At 37.8% G+C, this 17317-nt stretch overlaps 1 protein-coding gene and 1 long non-coding RNA gene across 3 annotated transcripts in view; one reads left to right on the top strand and one right to left on the bottom strand.

The window, feature by feature from the left end:
• The window catches only part of LOC149970246 (uncharacterized), a 246874-nt gene that overhangs the window by 105698 nt on the left and 123859 nt on the right, over positions 1–17317 (bottom strand). The window lies entirely within an intron of this gene.
• The window catches only part of LOC110489416 (KH domain-containing, RNA-binding, signal transduction-associated protein 3), a 153247-nt gene that overhangs the window by 89378 nt on the left and 46552 nt on the right, over positions 1–17317 (top strand). For both annotated transcript variants that reach the window (XM_036971446.2, XM_036971447.2), the window contains exons 5-6: positions 15436–15578; positions 16510–16696. In XM_036971446.2, the coding sequence (XP_036827341.1) occupies positions 15436–15578; positions 16510–16696 (330 nt within the window). The remainder of the gene's footprint in view (positions 1–15435; positions 15579–16509; positions 16697–17317) is intronic.

Here is a 17317-nt window from a genome sequence, read left to right as displayed (position 1 = left end):
AAGGATAGTAGGATCTCTACACCCCATGTTATTATGGAAGGATAGTAGGATCTCTACATCCCATGCTATTATTATGGAAGGATAGTAGGATCTCTACATCCCATGTTATTATTATGGAAGGATAGTAGGATCTCTTCATCCCATGTTATTATGGAACGATAGTAGGATCTCTCCATCCCATGCTATTATTATGGAAGAATAGTAGGATCTCTCCATCCCATGCTATTATTATGGAGGGATAGTAGGATCTCTACATCCCATGTTATTATTATGGAGGGATAGTAGGATCTCTACATCCCATGCTATTATTATGGAAGGATAGTAGGATCTCTACATCCCATGTTATTATTATGGAGGGATAGTAGGATCTCTACATCCCATGTTATTATTATGGAGGGATAGTAGGATCTCTACATCCCATGTTATTATTATGGAAGGATAGTAGGATCTCTAAATCCCATGTTATTAAAATGGAAGGATAGCAAGATCTCTACATCCCATGTTATTATTATGGAAGGATAGTAGGATCTCTACATCCCATGTTATTATTATGGAGGGATAGTAGGATCTCTACATCCCATGTTATTATTATGGAAGGATAGTAGGATCTCTAAATCCCATGTTATTATTATGGAGGGATAGTAGGATCTCTACATCCCATGTTATTATTATGGAAGGATAGTAGGATCTCTACATCCCATGTTATTATTATGGAAGGATAGTAGGATCTCTCCATCCCATGTTATTATTATGGAAGAATAGTAGGATCTCTCCGTCCCATGTTATTATTATGGAAGTATAGTAGGATCTCTACATCCCATGTTATTATTATGGAAGGAAAGTAGGATCTCTACATCCCATGCTATTATTATGGAAGGATAGCAGGATCTCTACATCCCATGTTATTATGGAAGGATAGTAGGATCTCTACACCCCATGTTATTATGGAAGGATAGTAGGATCTCTACATCCCATGCTATTATTATGGAAGGATAGTAGGATCTCTACATCCCATGTTATTATTATGGAAGGATAGTAGGATCTCTTCATCCCATGTTATTATGGAACGATAGTAGGATCTCTCCATCCCATGCTATTATTATGGAAGAATAGTAGGATCTCTCCATCCCATGCTATTATTATGGAGGGATAGTAGGATCTCTACATCCCATGTTATTATTATGGAGGGATAGTAGGATCTCTACATCCCATGCTATTATTATGGAAGGATAGTAGGATCTCTACATCCCATGTTATTATTATGGAAGGATAGTAGGATCTCTACATCCCATGTTATTATTATGGAGGGATAGTAGGATCTCTACATCCCATGTTATTATTATGGAGGGATAGTAGGATCTCTACATCCCATGTTATTATTATGGAAGGATAGTAGGATCTCTAAATCCCATGTTATTAAAATGGAAGGATAGCAAGATCTCTACATCCCATGTTATTATTATGGAAGGATAGTAGGATCTCTACATCCCATGTTATTATTATGGAGGGATAGTAGGATCTCTACATCCCATGTTATTATTATGGAAGGATAGTAGGATCTCTAAATCCCATGTTATTATTATGGAAGGATAGTAGGATCTCTACATCCCATGTTATTATTATGGAAGGATAGTAGGATCTCTACATCCCATGTTATTATTATGGAAGGATAGCAAGATCTCTACATCCCATGTTATTATTATGGAAGGATAGTAGGATCTCTACATCCCATGTTATTATTATGGAGGGATAGTAGGATCTCTACATCCCATGTTATTATTATGGAAGGATAGTAGGATCTCTACATCCCATGCTATTATTATGGAAGGATAGTAGGATCTCTACATCCCATGTTATTATTATGGAAGGATAGTAGGATCTCTTCATCCCATGTTATTATGGAACGATAGTAGGATCTCTCCATCCCATGCTATTATTATGGAAGAATAGTAGGATCTCTCCATCCCATGCTATTATTATGGAGGGATAGTAGGATCTCTACATCCCATGTTATTATTATGGAGGGATAGTAGGATCTCTACATCCCATGCTATTATTATGGAAGGATAGTAGGATCTCTACATCCCATGTTATTATTATGGAAGGATAGTAGGATCTCTACATCCCATGTTATTATTATGGAGGGATAGTAGGATCTCTACATCCCATGTTATTATTATGGAGGGATAGTAGGATCTCTACATCCCATGTTATTATTATGGAAGGATAGTAGGATCTCTAAATCCCATGTTATTAAAATGGAAGGATAGCAAGATCTCTACATCCCATGTTATTATTATGGAAGGATAGTAGGATCTCTACATCCCATGTTATTATTATGGAGGGATAGTAGGATCTCTACATCCCATGTTATTATTATGGAAGGATAGTAGGATCTCTAAATCCCATGTTATTATTATGGAAGGATAGTAGGATCTCTACATCCCATGTTATTATTATGGAAGGATAGTAGGATCTCTACATCCCATGTTATTATTATGGAAGGATAGCAAGATCTCTACATCCCATGTTATTATTATGGAAGGATAGTAGGATCTCTACATCCCATGTTATTATTATGGAGGGATAGTAGGATCTCTACATCCCATGTTATTATTATGGAAGGATAGTAGGATCTCTAAATCCCATGTTATTATTATGGAGGGATAGTAGGATCTCTACATCCCATGTTATTATTATGGAAGGATAGTAGGATCTCTAAATCCCATGTTATTATTATGGAAGGATAGTAGGATCTCTACATCCCATGTTATTATGGAAGGATAGTAGGATCTTTAAATCTCATGTTATTATGGAATGATAGTAGGATCTCTACATCCCATGTTATTATGGAAGGATAGTAGGATCTCTACATCCCATGTTATTATTATGGAGGGATAGTAGGATCTCTACATCCCATGTTATTATTATGGAGGGATAGTAGGATCTCTACATCCCATGCTATAATTATGGAAGGATAGTAGGATCTCTACATCCCATGTTATTATTATGGAAGGATAGTAGGATCTCTACATCCCATGTTATTATTATGGAGGGATAGTAGGATCTCTACATCCCATGTTATTATTATGGAGGGATAGTAGGATCTCTACATCCCATGTTATTATTATGGAAGGATAGTAGGATCTCTAAATCCCATGTTATTAAAATGGAAGGATAGCAAGATCTCTACATCCCATGTTATTATTATGGAAGGATAGTAGGATCTCTACATCCCATGTTATTATTATGGAGGGATAGTAGGATCTCTACATCCCATGTTATTATTATGGAAGGATAGTAGGATCTCTAAATCCCATGTTATTATTATGGAGGGATAGTAGGATCTCTACATCCCATGTTATTATTATGGAAGGATAGTAGGATCTCTACATCCCTTGTTATTATTATGGAAGGATAGTAGGATCTCTCCATCCCATGTTATTATTATGGAAGAATAGTAGGATCTCTCCGTCCCATGTTATTATTATGGAAGTATAGTAGGATCTCTACATCCCATGTTATTATTATGGAAGGAAAGTAGGATCTCTACATCCCATGCTATTATTATGGAAGGATAGCAGGATCTCTACATCCCATGTTATTATGGAAGGATAGTAGGATCTCTACACCCCATGTTATTATGGAAGGATAGTAGGATCTCTACATCCCATGCTATTATTATGGAAGGATAGTAGGATCTCTACATCCCATGTTATTATTATGGAAGGATAGTAGGATCTCTTCATCCCATGTTATTATGGAACGATAGTAGGATCTCTCCATCCCATGCTATTATTATGGAAGAATAGTAGGATCTCTCCATCCCATGCTATTATTATGGAGGGATAGTAGGATCTCTACATCCCATGTTATTATTATGGAGGGATAGTAGGATCTCTACATCCCATGCTATTATTATGGAAGGATAGTAGGATCTCTACATCCCATGTTATTATTATGGAGGGATAGTAGGATCTCTACATCCCATGTTATTATTATGGAGGGATAGTAGGATCTCTACATCCCATGTTATTATTATGGAAGGATAGTAGGATCTCTAAATCCCATGTTATTAAAATGGAAGGATAGCAAGATCTCTACATCCCATGTTATTATTATGGAAGGATAGTAGGATCTCTACATCCCATGTTATTATTATGGAGGGATAGTAGGATCTCTACATCCCATGTTATTATTATGGAAGGATAGTAGGATCTCTAAATCCCATGTTATTATTATGGAGGGATAGTAGGATCTCTACATCCCATGTTATTATTATGGAAGGATAGTAGGATCTCTACATCCCATGTTATTATTATGGAAGGATAGTAGGATCTCTCCATCCCATGTTATTATTATGGAAGAATAGTAGGATCTCTCCGTCCCATGTTATTATTATGGAAGTATAGTAGGATCTCTACATCCCATGTTATTATTATGGAAGGAAAGTAGGATCTCTACATCCCATGCTATTATTATGGAAGGATAGCAGGATCTCTACATCCCATGTTATTATGGAAGGATAGTAGGATCTCTACACCCCATGTTATTATGGAAGGATAGTAGGATCTCTACATCCCATGCTATTATTATGGAAGGATAGTAGGATCTCTACATCCCATGTTATTATTATGGAAGGATAGTAGGATCTCTTCATCCCATGTTATTATGGAACGATAGTAGGATCTCTCCATCCCATGCTATTATTATGGAAGAATAGTAGGATCTCTCCATCCCATGCTATTATTATGGAGGGATAGTAGGATCTCTACATCCCATGTTATTATTATGGAGGGATAGTAGGATCTCTACATCCCATGCTATTATTATGGAAGGATAGTAGGATCTCTACATCCCATGTTATTATTATGGAAGGATAGTAGGATCTCTACATCCCATGTTATTATTATGGAGGGATAGTAGGATCTCTACATCCCATGCTATTATTATGGAAGGATAGTAGGATCTCTACATCCCATGTTATTATTATGGAAGGATAGTAGGATCTCTACATCCCATGTTATTATTATGGAGGGATAGTAGGATCTCTACATCCCATGTTATTATTATGGAGGGATAGTAGGATCTCTACATCCCATGTTATTATTATGGAAGGATAGTAGGATCTCTAAATCCCATGTTATTAAAATGGAAGGATAGCAAGATCTCTACATCCCATGTTATTATTATGGAAGGATAGTAGGATCTCTACATCCCATGTTATTATTATGGAGGGATAGTAGGATCTCTACATCCCATGTTATTATTATGGAAGGATAGTAGGATCTCTAAATCCCATGTTATTATTATGGAAGGATAGTAGGATCTCTACATCCCATGTTATTATTATGGAAGGATAGTAGGATCTCTACATCCCATGTTATTATTATGGAAGGATAGCAAGATCTCTACATCCCATGTTATTATTATGGAAGGATAGTAGGATCTCTACATCCCATGTTATTATTATGGAGGGATAGTAGGATCTCTACATCCCATGTTATTATTATGGAAGGATAGTAGGATCTCTACATCCCATGCTATTATTATGGAAGGATAGTAGGATCTCTACATCCCATGTTATTATTATGGAAGGATAGTAGGATCTCTTCATCCCATGTTATTATGGAACGATAGTAGGATCTCTCCATCCCATGCTATTATTATGGAAGAATAGTAGGATCTCTCCATCCCATGCTATTATTATGGAGGGATAGTAGGATCTCTACATCCCATGTTATTATTATGGAGGGATAGTAGGATCTCTACATCCCATGCTATTATTATGGAAGGATAGTAGGATCTCTACATCCCATGTTATTATTATGGAAGGATAGTAGGATCTCTACATCCCATGTTATTATTATGGAGGGATAGTAGGATCTCTACATCCCATGTTATTATTATGGAGGGATAGTAGGATCTCTACATCCCATGTTATTATTATGGAAGGATAGTAGGATCTCTAAATCCCATGTTATTAAAATGGAAGGATAGCAAGATCTCTACATCCCATGTTATTATTATGGAAGGATAGTAGGATCTCTACATCCCATGTTATTATTATGGAGGGATAGTAGGATCTCTACATCCCATGTTATTATTATGGAAGGATAGTAGGATCTCTAAATCCCATGTTATTATTATGGAAGGATAGTAGGATCTCTACATCCCATGTTATTATTATGGAAGGATAGTAGGATCTCTACATCCCATGTTATTATTATGGAAGGATAGCAAGATCTCTACATCCCATGTTATTATTATGGAAGGATAGTAGGATCTCTACATCCCATGTTATTATTATGGAGGGATAGTAGGATCTCTACATCCCATGTTATTATTATGGAAGGATAGTAGGATCTCTAAATCCCATGTTATTATTATGGAGGGATAGTAGGATCTCTACATCCCATGTTATTATTATGGAAGGATAGTAGGATCTCTAAATCCCATGTTATTATTATGGAAGGATAGTAGGATCTCTACATCCCATGTTATTATGGAAGGATAGTAGGATCTTTAAATCTCATGTTATTATGGAATGATAGTAGGATCTCTACATCCCATGTTATTATGGAAGGATAGTAGGATCTCTACATCCCATGTTATTATTATGGAGGGATAGTAGGATCTCTACATCCCATGTTATTATTATGGAGGGATAGTAGGATCTCTACATCCCATGCTATAATTATGGAAGGATAGTAGGATCTCTACATCCCATGTTATTATTATGGAAGGATAGTAGGATCTCTACATCCCATGTTATTATTATGGAGGGATAGTAGGATCTCTACATCCCATGTTATTATTATGGAGGGATAGTAGGATCTCTACATCCCATGTTATTATTATGGAAGGATAGTAGGATCTCTAAATCCCATGTTATTAAAATTGAAGGATAGCAAGATCTGTACATCCCATGTTATTATTATGGAAGGATAGTAGGATCTCTACATCCCATGTTATTATTATGGAGGGATAGTAGGATCTCTACATCCCATGTTATTATTATGGAGGGATAGTAGGATCTCTACATCCCATGCTATTATTATGGAAGGATAGTAGGATCTCTACATCCCATGTTATTATTATGGAGGGATAGTAGGATCTCTACATCCCATGTTATTATTATGGAGGGATAGTAGGATCTCTACATCCCATGTTATTATTATGGAAGGATAGTAGGATCTCTAAATCCCATGTTATTAAAATGGAAGGATAGCAAGATCTCTACATCCCATGTTATTATTATGGAAGGATAGTAGGATCTCTACATCCCATGTTATTATTATGGAGGGATAGTAGGATCTCTACATCCCATGTTATTATTATGGAAGGATAGTAGGATCTCTAAATCCCATGTTATTATTATGGAGGGATAGTAGGATCTCTACATCCCATGTTATTATTATGGAAGGATAGTAGGATCTCTACATCCCATGTTATTATTATGGAAGGATAGTAGGATCTCTCCATCCCATGTTATTATTATGGAAGAATAGTAGGATCTCTCCGTCCCATGTTATTATTATGGAAGTATAGTAGGATCTCTACATCCCATGTTATTATTATGGAAGGAAAGTAGGATCTCTACATCCCATGCTATTATTATGGAAGGATAGCAGGATCTCTACATCCCATGTTATTATGGAAGGATAGTAGGATCTCTACACCCCATGTTATTATGGAAGGATAGTAGGATCTCTACATCCCATGCTATTATTATGGAAGGATAGTAGGATCTCTACATCCCATGTTATTATTATGGAAGGATAGTAGGATCTCTTCATCCCATGTTATTATGGAACGATAGTAGGATCTCTCCATCCCATGCTATTATTATGGAAGAATAGTAGGATCTCTCCATCCCATGCTATTATTATGGAGGGATAGTAGGATCTCTACATCCCATGTTATTATTATGGAGGGATAGTAGGATCTCTACATCCCATGCTATTATTATGGAAGGATAGTAGGATCTCTACATCCCATGTTATTATTATGGAGGGATAGTAGGATCTCTACATCCCATGTTATTATTATGGAGGGATAGTAGGATCTCTACATCCCATGTTATTATTATGGAAGGATAGTAGGATCTCTAAATCCCATGTTATTAAAATGGAAGGATAGCAAGATCTCTACATCCCATGTTATTATTATGGAAGGATAGTAGGATCTCTACATCCCATGTTATTATTATGGAGGGATAGTAGGATCTCTACATCCCATGTTATTATTATGGAAGGATAGTAGGATCTCTAAATCCCATGTTATTATTATGGAGGGATAGTAGGATCTCTACATCCCATGTTATTATTATGGAAGGATAGTAGGATCTCTACATCCCATGTTATTATTATGGAAGGATAGTAGGATCTCTCCATCCCATGTTATTATTATGGAAGAATAGTAGGATCTCTCCGTCCCATGTTATTATTATGGAAGTATAGTAGGATCTCTACATCCCATGTTATTATTATGGAAGGAAAGTAGGATCTCTACATCCCATGCTATTATTATGGAAGGATAGCAGGATCTCTACATCCCATGTTATTATGGAAGGATAGTAGGATCTCTACACCCCATGTTATTATGGAAGGATAGTAGGATCTCTACATCCCATGCTATTATTATGGAAGGATAGTAGGATCTCTACATCCCATGTTATTATTATGGAAGGATAGTAGGATCTCTTCATCCCATGTTATTATGGAACGATAGTAGGATCTCTCCATCCCATGCTATTATTATGGAAGAATAGTAGGATCTCTCCATCCCATGCTATTATTATGGAGGGATAGTAGGATCTCTACATCCCATGTTATTATTATGGAGGGATAGTAGGATCTCTACATCCCATGCTATTATTATGGAAGGATAGTAGGATCTCTACATCCCATGTTATTATTATGGAAGGATAGTAGGATCTCTACATCCCATGTTATTATTATGGAGGGATAGTAGGATCTCTACATCCCATGTTATTATTATGGAGGGATAGTAGGATCTCTACATCCCATGTTATTATTATGGAAGGATAGTAGGATCTCTAAATCCCATGTTATTAAAATGGAAGGATAGCAAGATCTCTACATCCCATGTTATTATTATGGAAGGATAGTAGGATCTCTACATCCCATGTTATTATTATGGAGGGATAGTAGGATCTCTACATCCCATGTTATTATTATGGAAGGATAGTAGGATCTCTAAATCCCATGTTATTATTATGGAGGGATAGTAGGATCTCTACATCCCATGTTATTATTATGGAAGGATAGTAGGATCTCTAAATCCCATGTTATTATTATGGAAGGATAGTAGGATCTCTACATCCCATGTTATTATTATGGAAGGATAGTAGGATCTCTACATCCCATGTTATTATTATGGAAGGATAGCAAGATCTCTACATCCCATGTTATTATTATGGAAGGATAATAAGATCTCTACATCCCATGTTATTATTATGGAAGGATAGTAGGATCTCTCCATCCCATGTTATTATTATGGAAGGATAGCAAGATCTCTACATCCCATGTTATTATTATGGAAGGATAGTAGGATCTCTAAATCCCATGTTATTATTATGGAAGGATAGTAGGATCTCTACATCCCATGTTATTATTATGGAAGGATAGTAGGATCTCTACATCCCATGTTATTATTATGGAAGGATAGTAGGATCTCTACATCCCATGTTATTATTATGGAAGGATAGTAGGATCTCTACATCCCATGTTATTATGGAAGGATAGTAGGATCTTTAAATCCCATGTTATTATGGAATGATAGTAGGATCTCTACATCCCATGTTATTATGGAGGGATAGTAGGATCTCTACATCCCATGTTATTATTATGGAGGTATAGTAGGATCTCTACATCCCATGTTATTATTATGGAGGGATAGTAGGATCTCTACATCCCATGCTATTATTATGGAAGGATAGTAGGATCTCTACATCCCATGTTATTATAATGGAAGGATAGTAGGATCTCTACATCCCATGTTATTATTATGGAGGGATAGTAGGATCTCTACATCCCATGTTATTATTATGGAGGGCTAGTAGGATATCTACATCCCATGCTATTATTATGGAAGGATAGTAGGATCTCTCCATCCCATGTTATTATTATGGAAGGATAGTAGGATCTCTACATCCCATGTTATTATTATGGAAGGATAGTAGGATCTCTACATCCCATGTTATTATTATGGAAGGATAGTAGGATCTCTCCGTCCCATGTTATTATTATGGAAGTATAGTAGGATCTCTACATCCCATGTTATTATTATGGAAGGAAAGTAGGATCTCTACATCCCATGCTATTATTATGGAAGGATAGTAGGATCTCTACATCCCATGTTATTATTATGGAAGGATAGTAGGATCTCTCCGTCCCATGTTATTATTATGGAAGTATAGTAGGATCTCTACATCCCATGTTATTATTATGGAAGGATAGTAGGATCTCTCCATCCCATGTTATTATTATGGAAGGATAGTAGGATCTCTACATCCCATGTTATTATTATGGAAGAATAGTAGGATCTCTCCGTCCCATGTTATTATTATGGAAGTATAGTAGGATCTCTACATCCCATGTTATTATTATGGAAGGAAAGTAGGATCTCTACATCCCATGCTATTATTACGGAAGGATAGCAGGATCTCTACATCCCATGTTATTATGGAAGGATAGTAGGATCTCTACACCCCATGTTATTATGGAAGGATAGTAGGATCTCTACATCCCATGCTATTATTATGGAAGGATAGTAGGATCTCTACATCCCATGTTATTATTATGGAGGGATAGTAGGATCTCTACATCCCATGTTATTATTATGGAGGGATAGTAGGATCTCTACATCCCATGCTATTATTATGGAAGGATAGTAGGATCTCTCCATCCCATGTTATTATTATGGAAGGATAGTAGGATCTCTACATCCCATGTTATTATTATGGAAGGATAGTAGGATCTCTACATCCCATGTTATTATTATGGAAGGATAGTAGGATCTCTCCATCCCATGTTATTATTATGGAAGAATAGTAGGATCTCTCCGTCCCATGTTATTATTATGGAAGTATAGTAGGATCTCTACATCCCATGTTATTATTATGGAAGGAAAGTAGGATCTCTACATCCCATGCTATTATTATGGAAGGATAGCAGGATCTCTACATCCCATGTTATTATGGAAGGATAGTAGGATCTCTACACCCCATGTTATTATGGAAGGATAGTAGGATCTCTACATCCCATGCTATTATTATGGAAGGATAGTAGGATCTCTACATCCCATGTTATTATTATGGAAGGATAGTAGGATCTCTCCATCCCATGTTATTATTATGGAAGAATAGTAGGATCTCTCCGTCCCATGTTATTATTATGGAAGTATAGTAGGATCTCTACATCCCATGTTATTATTATGGAAGGAAAGTAGGATCTCTACATCCCATGCTATTATTATGGAAGGATAGCAGGATCTCTACATCCCATGTTATTATGGAAGGATAGTAGGATCTCTACACCCCATGTTATTATGGAAGGATAGTAGGATCTCTACATCCCATGCTATTATTATGGAAGGATAGTAGGATCTCTACATCCCATGTTATTATTATGGAAGGATAGTAGGATCTCTTCATCCCATGTTATTATGGAACGATAGTAGGATCTCTCCATCCCATGCTATTATTATGGAAGAATAGTAGGATCTCTCCATCCCATGCTATTATTATGGAGGGATAGTAGGATCTCTACATCCCATGTTATTATTATGGAGGGATAGTAGGATCTCTACATCCCATGCTATTATTATGGAAGGATAGTAGGATCTCTACATCCCATGTTATTATTATGGAAGGATAGTAGGATCTCTACATCCCATGTTATTATTATGGAGGGATAGTAGGATCTCTACATCCCATGTTATTATTATGGAGGGATAGTAGGATCTCTACATCCCATGTTATTATTATGGAAGGATAGTAGGATCTCTAAATCCCATGTTATTAAAATGGAAGGATAGCAAGATCTCTACATCCCATGTTATTATTATGGAAGGATAGTAGGATCTCTACATCCCATGTTATTATTATGGAGGGATAGTAGGATCTCTACATCCCATGTTATTATTATGGAAGGATAGTAGGATCTCTAAATCCCATGTTATTATTATGGAGGGATAGTAGGATCTCTACATCCCATGTTATTATTATGGAAGGATAGTAGGATCTCTAAATCCCATGTTATTATTATGGAAGGATAGTAGGATCTCTACATCCCATGTTATTATTATGGAAGGATAGTAGGATCTCTACATCCCATGTTATTATTATGGAAGGATAGCAAGATCTCTACATCCCATGTTATTATTATGGAAGGATAATAAGATCTCTACATCCCATGTTATTATTATGGAAGGATAGTAGGATCTCTCCATCCCATGTTATTATTATGGAAGGATAGCAAGATCTCTACATCCCATGTTATTATTATGGAAGGATAGTAGGATCTCTAAATCCCATGTTATTATTATGGAAGGATAGTAGGATCTCTACATCCCATGTTATTATTATGGAAGGATAGTAGGATCTCTACATCCCATGTTATTATTATGGAAGGATAGTAGGATCTCTACATCCCATGTTATTATTATGGAAGGATAGTAGGATCTCTACATCCCATGTTATTATGGAAGGATAGTAGGATCTTTAAATCCCATGTTATTATGGAATGATAGTAGGATCTCTACATCCCATGTTATTATGGAGGGATAGTAGGATCTCTACATCCCATGTTATTATTATGGAGGTATAGTAGGATCTCTACATCCCATGTTATTATTATGGAGGGATAGTAGGATCTCTACATCCCATGCTATTATTATGGAAGGATAGTAGGATCTCTACATCCCATGTTATTATAATGGAAGGATAGTAGGATCTCTACATCCCATGTTATTATTATGGAGGGATAGTAGGATCTCTACATCCCATGTTATTATTATGGAGGGATAGTAGGATATCTACATCCCATGCTATTATTATGGAAGGATAGTAGGATCTCTCCATCCCATGTTATTATTATGGAAGGATAGTAGGATCTCTACATCCCATGTTATTATTATGGAAGGATAGTAGGATCTCTACATCCCATGTTATTATTATGGAAGGATAGTAGGATCTCTCCGTCCCATGTTATTATTATGGAAGTATAGTAGGATCTCTACATCCCATGTTATTATTATGGAAGGAAAGTAGGATCTCTACATCCCATGCTATTATTATGGAAGGATAGTAGGATCTCTACATCCCATGTTATTATTATGGAAGGATAGTAGGATCTCTCCGTCCCATGTTATTATTATGGAAGTATAGTAGGATCTCTACATCCCATGTTATTATTATGGAAGGATAGTAGGATCTCTCCATCCCATGTTATTATTATGGAAGGATAGTAGGATCTCTACATCCCATGTTATTATTATGGAAGAATAGTAGGATCTCTCCGTCCCATGTTATTATTATGGAAGTATAGTAGGATCTCTACATCCCATGTTATTATTATGGAAGGAAAGTAGGATCTCTACATCCCATGCTATTATTACGGAAGGATAGCAGGATCTCTACATCCCATGTTATTATGGAAGGATAGTAGGATCTCTACACCCCATGTTATTATGGAAGGATAGTAGGATCTCTACATCCCATGCTATTATTATGGAAGGATAGTAGGATCTCTACATCCCATGTTATTATTATGGAGGGATAGTAGGATCTCTACATCCCATGTTATTATTATGGAGGGATAGTAGGATCTCTACATCCCATGCTATTATTATGGAAGGATAGTAGGATCTCTCCATCCCATGTTATTATTATGGAAGGATAGTAGGATCTCTACATCCCATGTTATTATTATGGAAGGATAGTAGGATCTCTACATCCCATGTTATTATTATGGAAGGATAGTAGGATCTCTCCATCCCATGTTATTATTATGGAAGAATAGTAGGATCTCTCCGTCCCATGTTATTATTATGGAAGTATAGTAGGATCTCTACATCCCATGTTATTATTATGGAAGGAAAGTAGGATCTCTACATCCCATGCTATTATTATGGAAGGATAGCAGGATCTCTACATCCCATGTTATTATGGAAGGATAGTAGGATCTCTACACCCCATGTTATTATGGAAGGATAGTAGGATCTCTACATCCCATGCTATTATTATGGAAGGATAGTAGGATCTCTACATCCCATGTTATTATTATGGAAGGATAGTAGGATCTCTTCATCCCATGTTATTATGGAACGATAGTAGGATCTCTCCATCCCATGCTATTATTATGGAAGAATAGTAGGATCTCTCCATCCCATGCTATTATTATGGAGGGATAGTAGGATCTCTCCATCCCATGTTATTATTATGGAAGAATAGTAGGATCTCTACATCCCATGTTATTATGGAAGGATAGTAGGATCTCTACATCCCATGTTATTATTATGGAGGGATAGTAGGATCTCTACATCCCATGTTATTATTATGGAGGGATAGTAGGATCTCTCCATCCCATGCTATTATTATGGAAGGATAGTAGGATCTCTACATCCCATGTTATTATTATGGAAGGATAGCAGGATCTCTCCATCCCATGCTATTATTATGGAAGGATAGTAGGATCTCTCCATCCCATGCTATTATTATGGAAGGATAGCAGGATCTCTCCATCCCATGCTATTATTATGGAAGGATAGTAGGATCTCTCCATCCCATGCTATTCTGTGTGATCCTTCCAGTCTCATTCTGAGCAATGCTGATTTATTTCCGGTCATTAAATATGTCTTTTAATTTCCCTCACAAATACACAGTGATGTGTTGATATGGAGGAGACAGAAGACAATCGTCTCCATGGCAGTATGATTAAACGCTGATTTCCATATTAATTGCTACGTTCCATTGAGCGGCGAAGACGACTGTGTTTGACGATAAAGACACACACACACAGAGAGATGACAATGTGTGACGATAAAAAAACAAATGGGGTTCCTGGGTTTTATCAACGGGGGATCAGGAGTGTGTTGCTCTGCCTGAGGAGCAGCGGTCACGGCAACATCACACACACACATCACACACACACACACACACACACACACACACACACACACACACACACACACACACACACACACACACACACACACACACACACACACACACACACACACACACACACACACACACACACACACACACACACCGGTTGGTCACAGCAGCACTGTAAAGTACATTAATTAGACATTCCTACAGGGCTGTAACCCTGGAGATAAAGGACGTAATTTAATACGCTGTAATTAAAAGGGTGTGTGTGGGTGTGTGTGTGTGTGTGTGTGCAGGATTACAATGATGAGATCCGACAGGCGCAGCTGCAGGAGCTGACATACCTGAATGGTGGCTCAGAGGATGCCAAGGTGCCAGCGGTGAGGGGCAAGCTGCCTGCAGCACGGGGTAGAGGGACACCTGCCCCAGGACCCATCAGGTACCTACAGCCAACCTGGGTGTGTGGGTGTGTGTGTGTGCATTCATGCATGTGTGTTGGTGTATGTATTCACTTTTGTGTTTGGTCTGGGGTAGGGGTTAGTGTGATGTTGATGGACACATGAAGCAATATCCTGATTTTCATAGACAGATACATAGACCCCATTCCAGAGATGCTATTCCAAATGGGAGAGTATTCTTAGACTAGGACTCATTTCCACAGCCTGAAATTCCTTCAATTCACTTATTACCATAACTAAAATGAATGACAGAATTACAGAGCATACATAAGTGTCTGTGTTTTAATACATTCAATTCAAAACTCTGCTTTGTAATACTAATGGGGGGAAAATACACTATCCGGCCCAAACGATACACAATACAAAGTTGAGAACTATTGAAATTCTAATGGTTTTTTGTATGTAACTGTCCTGCTGGACTCTCTTTAAGATGTAACTCCCCAGATAACTTAAAATAATACTGAAATAGTCATTGCCATTAGAATAGTTCATATTATGCATGTTGCGTGGCTCTTAGACTTTCAAATGAAATGCAGAGTATGTTTGTTGCTTGTGTTTGTAAAAGCTTTCTCAATGAGATGAAGAGATGTTTGTATTGCTCTGAGAGGGAATATAATTGGATCTGTTTTAAATCAGACAGTAATTAGCATTTAGCATGCCTAATATGAGTGAGATAAGAAGAAAGTCCTGCAGGCAGTGAGGTTTACAGTAAGTCAGATATAAAAAACACATATTCACTAACAATAATGTGATTGTTTAATTCAGTATATGTCTGAATTGCATAGGTATCTTGGTGACAGTCTCTTGGTCCACTTAAGCAATAGGGCTGTGGTCAAAAACATTAGACTATATAGGGAATAGGGTGCCATTTGAGACGAAGCTTACAATTGTCCCCTGCTTGTCCTGTGGTAGGAGTCGAGGAGGTGTGCCCCCTCCCCACGTAGCTGTCCCCCGTGGAGCAGCTCCGAGAGGGGCACCCCCCAGCCGGGTGCCATCCGCCCGAGGGAGGGGCGTGCCAGCACCAAGAGCACGAGGGGCTCCCCCGTCCGCGGGGTACAGACCACCACCACCCTTAGCACAGGACACATATGGGGAATATGTGAGTATTTACACAATAAGAAGGACATGTGTTTTCATATATGTACGCTGGTACATGCACGGACGCACACACACACATATACACACACATTGTGTCTGTATACAGGTGTCCTCTTGGTAATATCCAAACTGAGAGGGGATTTCACTGGTAGCTGTTATGGTATGCTAGTTTACCTGTCCTGTCTGGAGGGAGCCCTGTTGAAATATGAACAGCTGGCAGAGACACTGTATATTAAACCCAGAGTCAGACCCCTTTGTACACATGCCAAGGAGGACTCCCTCCTTCCTTCTACCTCCCACCTTACTGTCACAGCAGGTCCTCAGAGATGCTGCACCAACCCAGCATATTTAGCAGAGAGGGGTACGGTAGAATAGAAGGGGGAGGGGAGGAGCAGAGGAGGGGGAGGAGAGGATGAGAGGAGGAGAGTAGGTTGCCTCTGTTGGATGAGTTTCCTGCCAGACCATAGCTAACCACATCTGACAGGTTTATATGGAGGTCTGCAGTTAGAATGGGTGGAGGTCGTAGAGAACAAATGGTAGAGAGCCACGACTGAACCAGCTGCTTGACATCATTGTCACAGTTGTAAACTGGCTCCCCAGACACACGCACGCACACACACAC

Source organism: Oncorhynchus mykiss, chromosome 30, assembly GCF_057628025.1.
Source record: "Oncorhynchus mykiss isolate SJ-2025 chromosome 30, ASM5762802v1, whole genome shotgun sequence".
NCBI classification, from domain to species: Eukaryota; Metazoa; Chordata; class Actinopteri; order Salmoniformes; family Salmonidae; genus Oncorhynchus; species Oncorhynchus mykiss.
The sequence above is the reverse complement of the archived record's forward strand: the minus strand, read 5'-3'. Positions and strand labels throughout refer to the sequence as shown.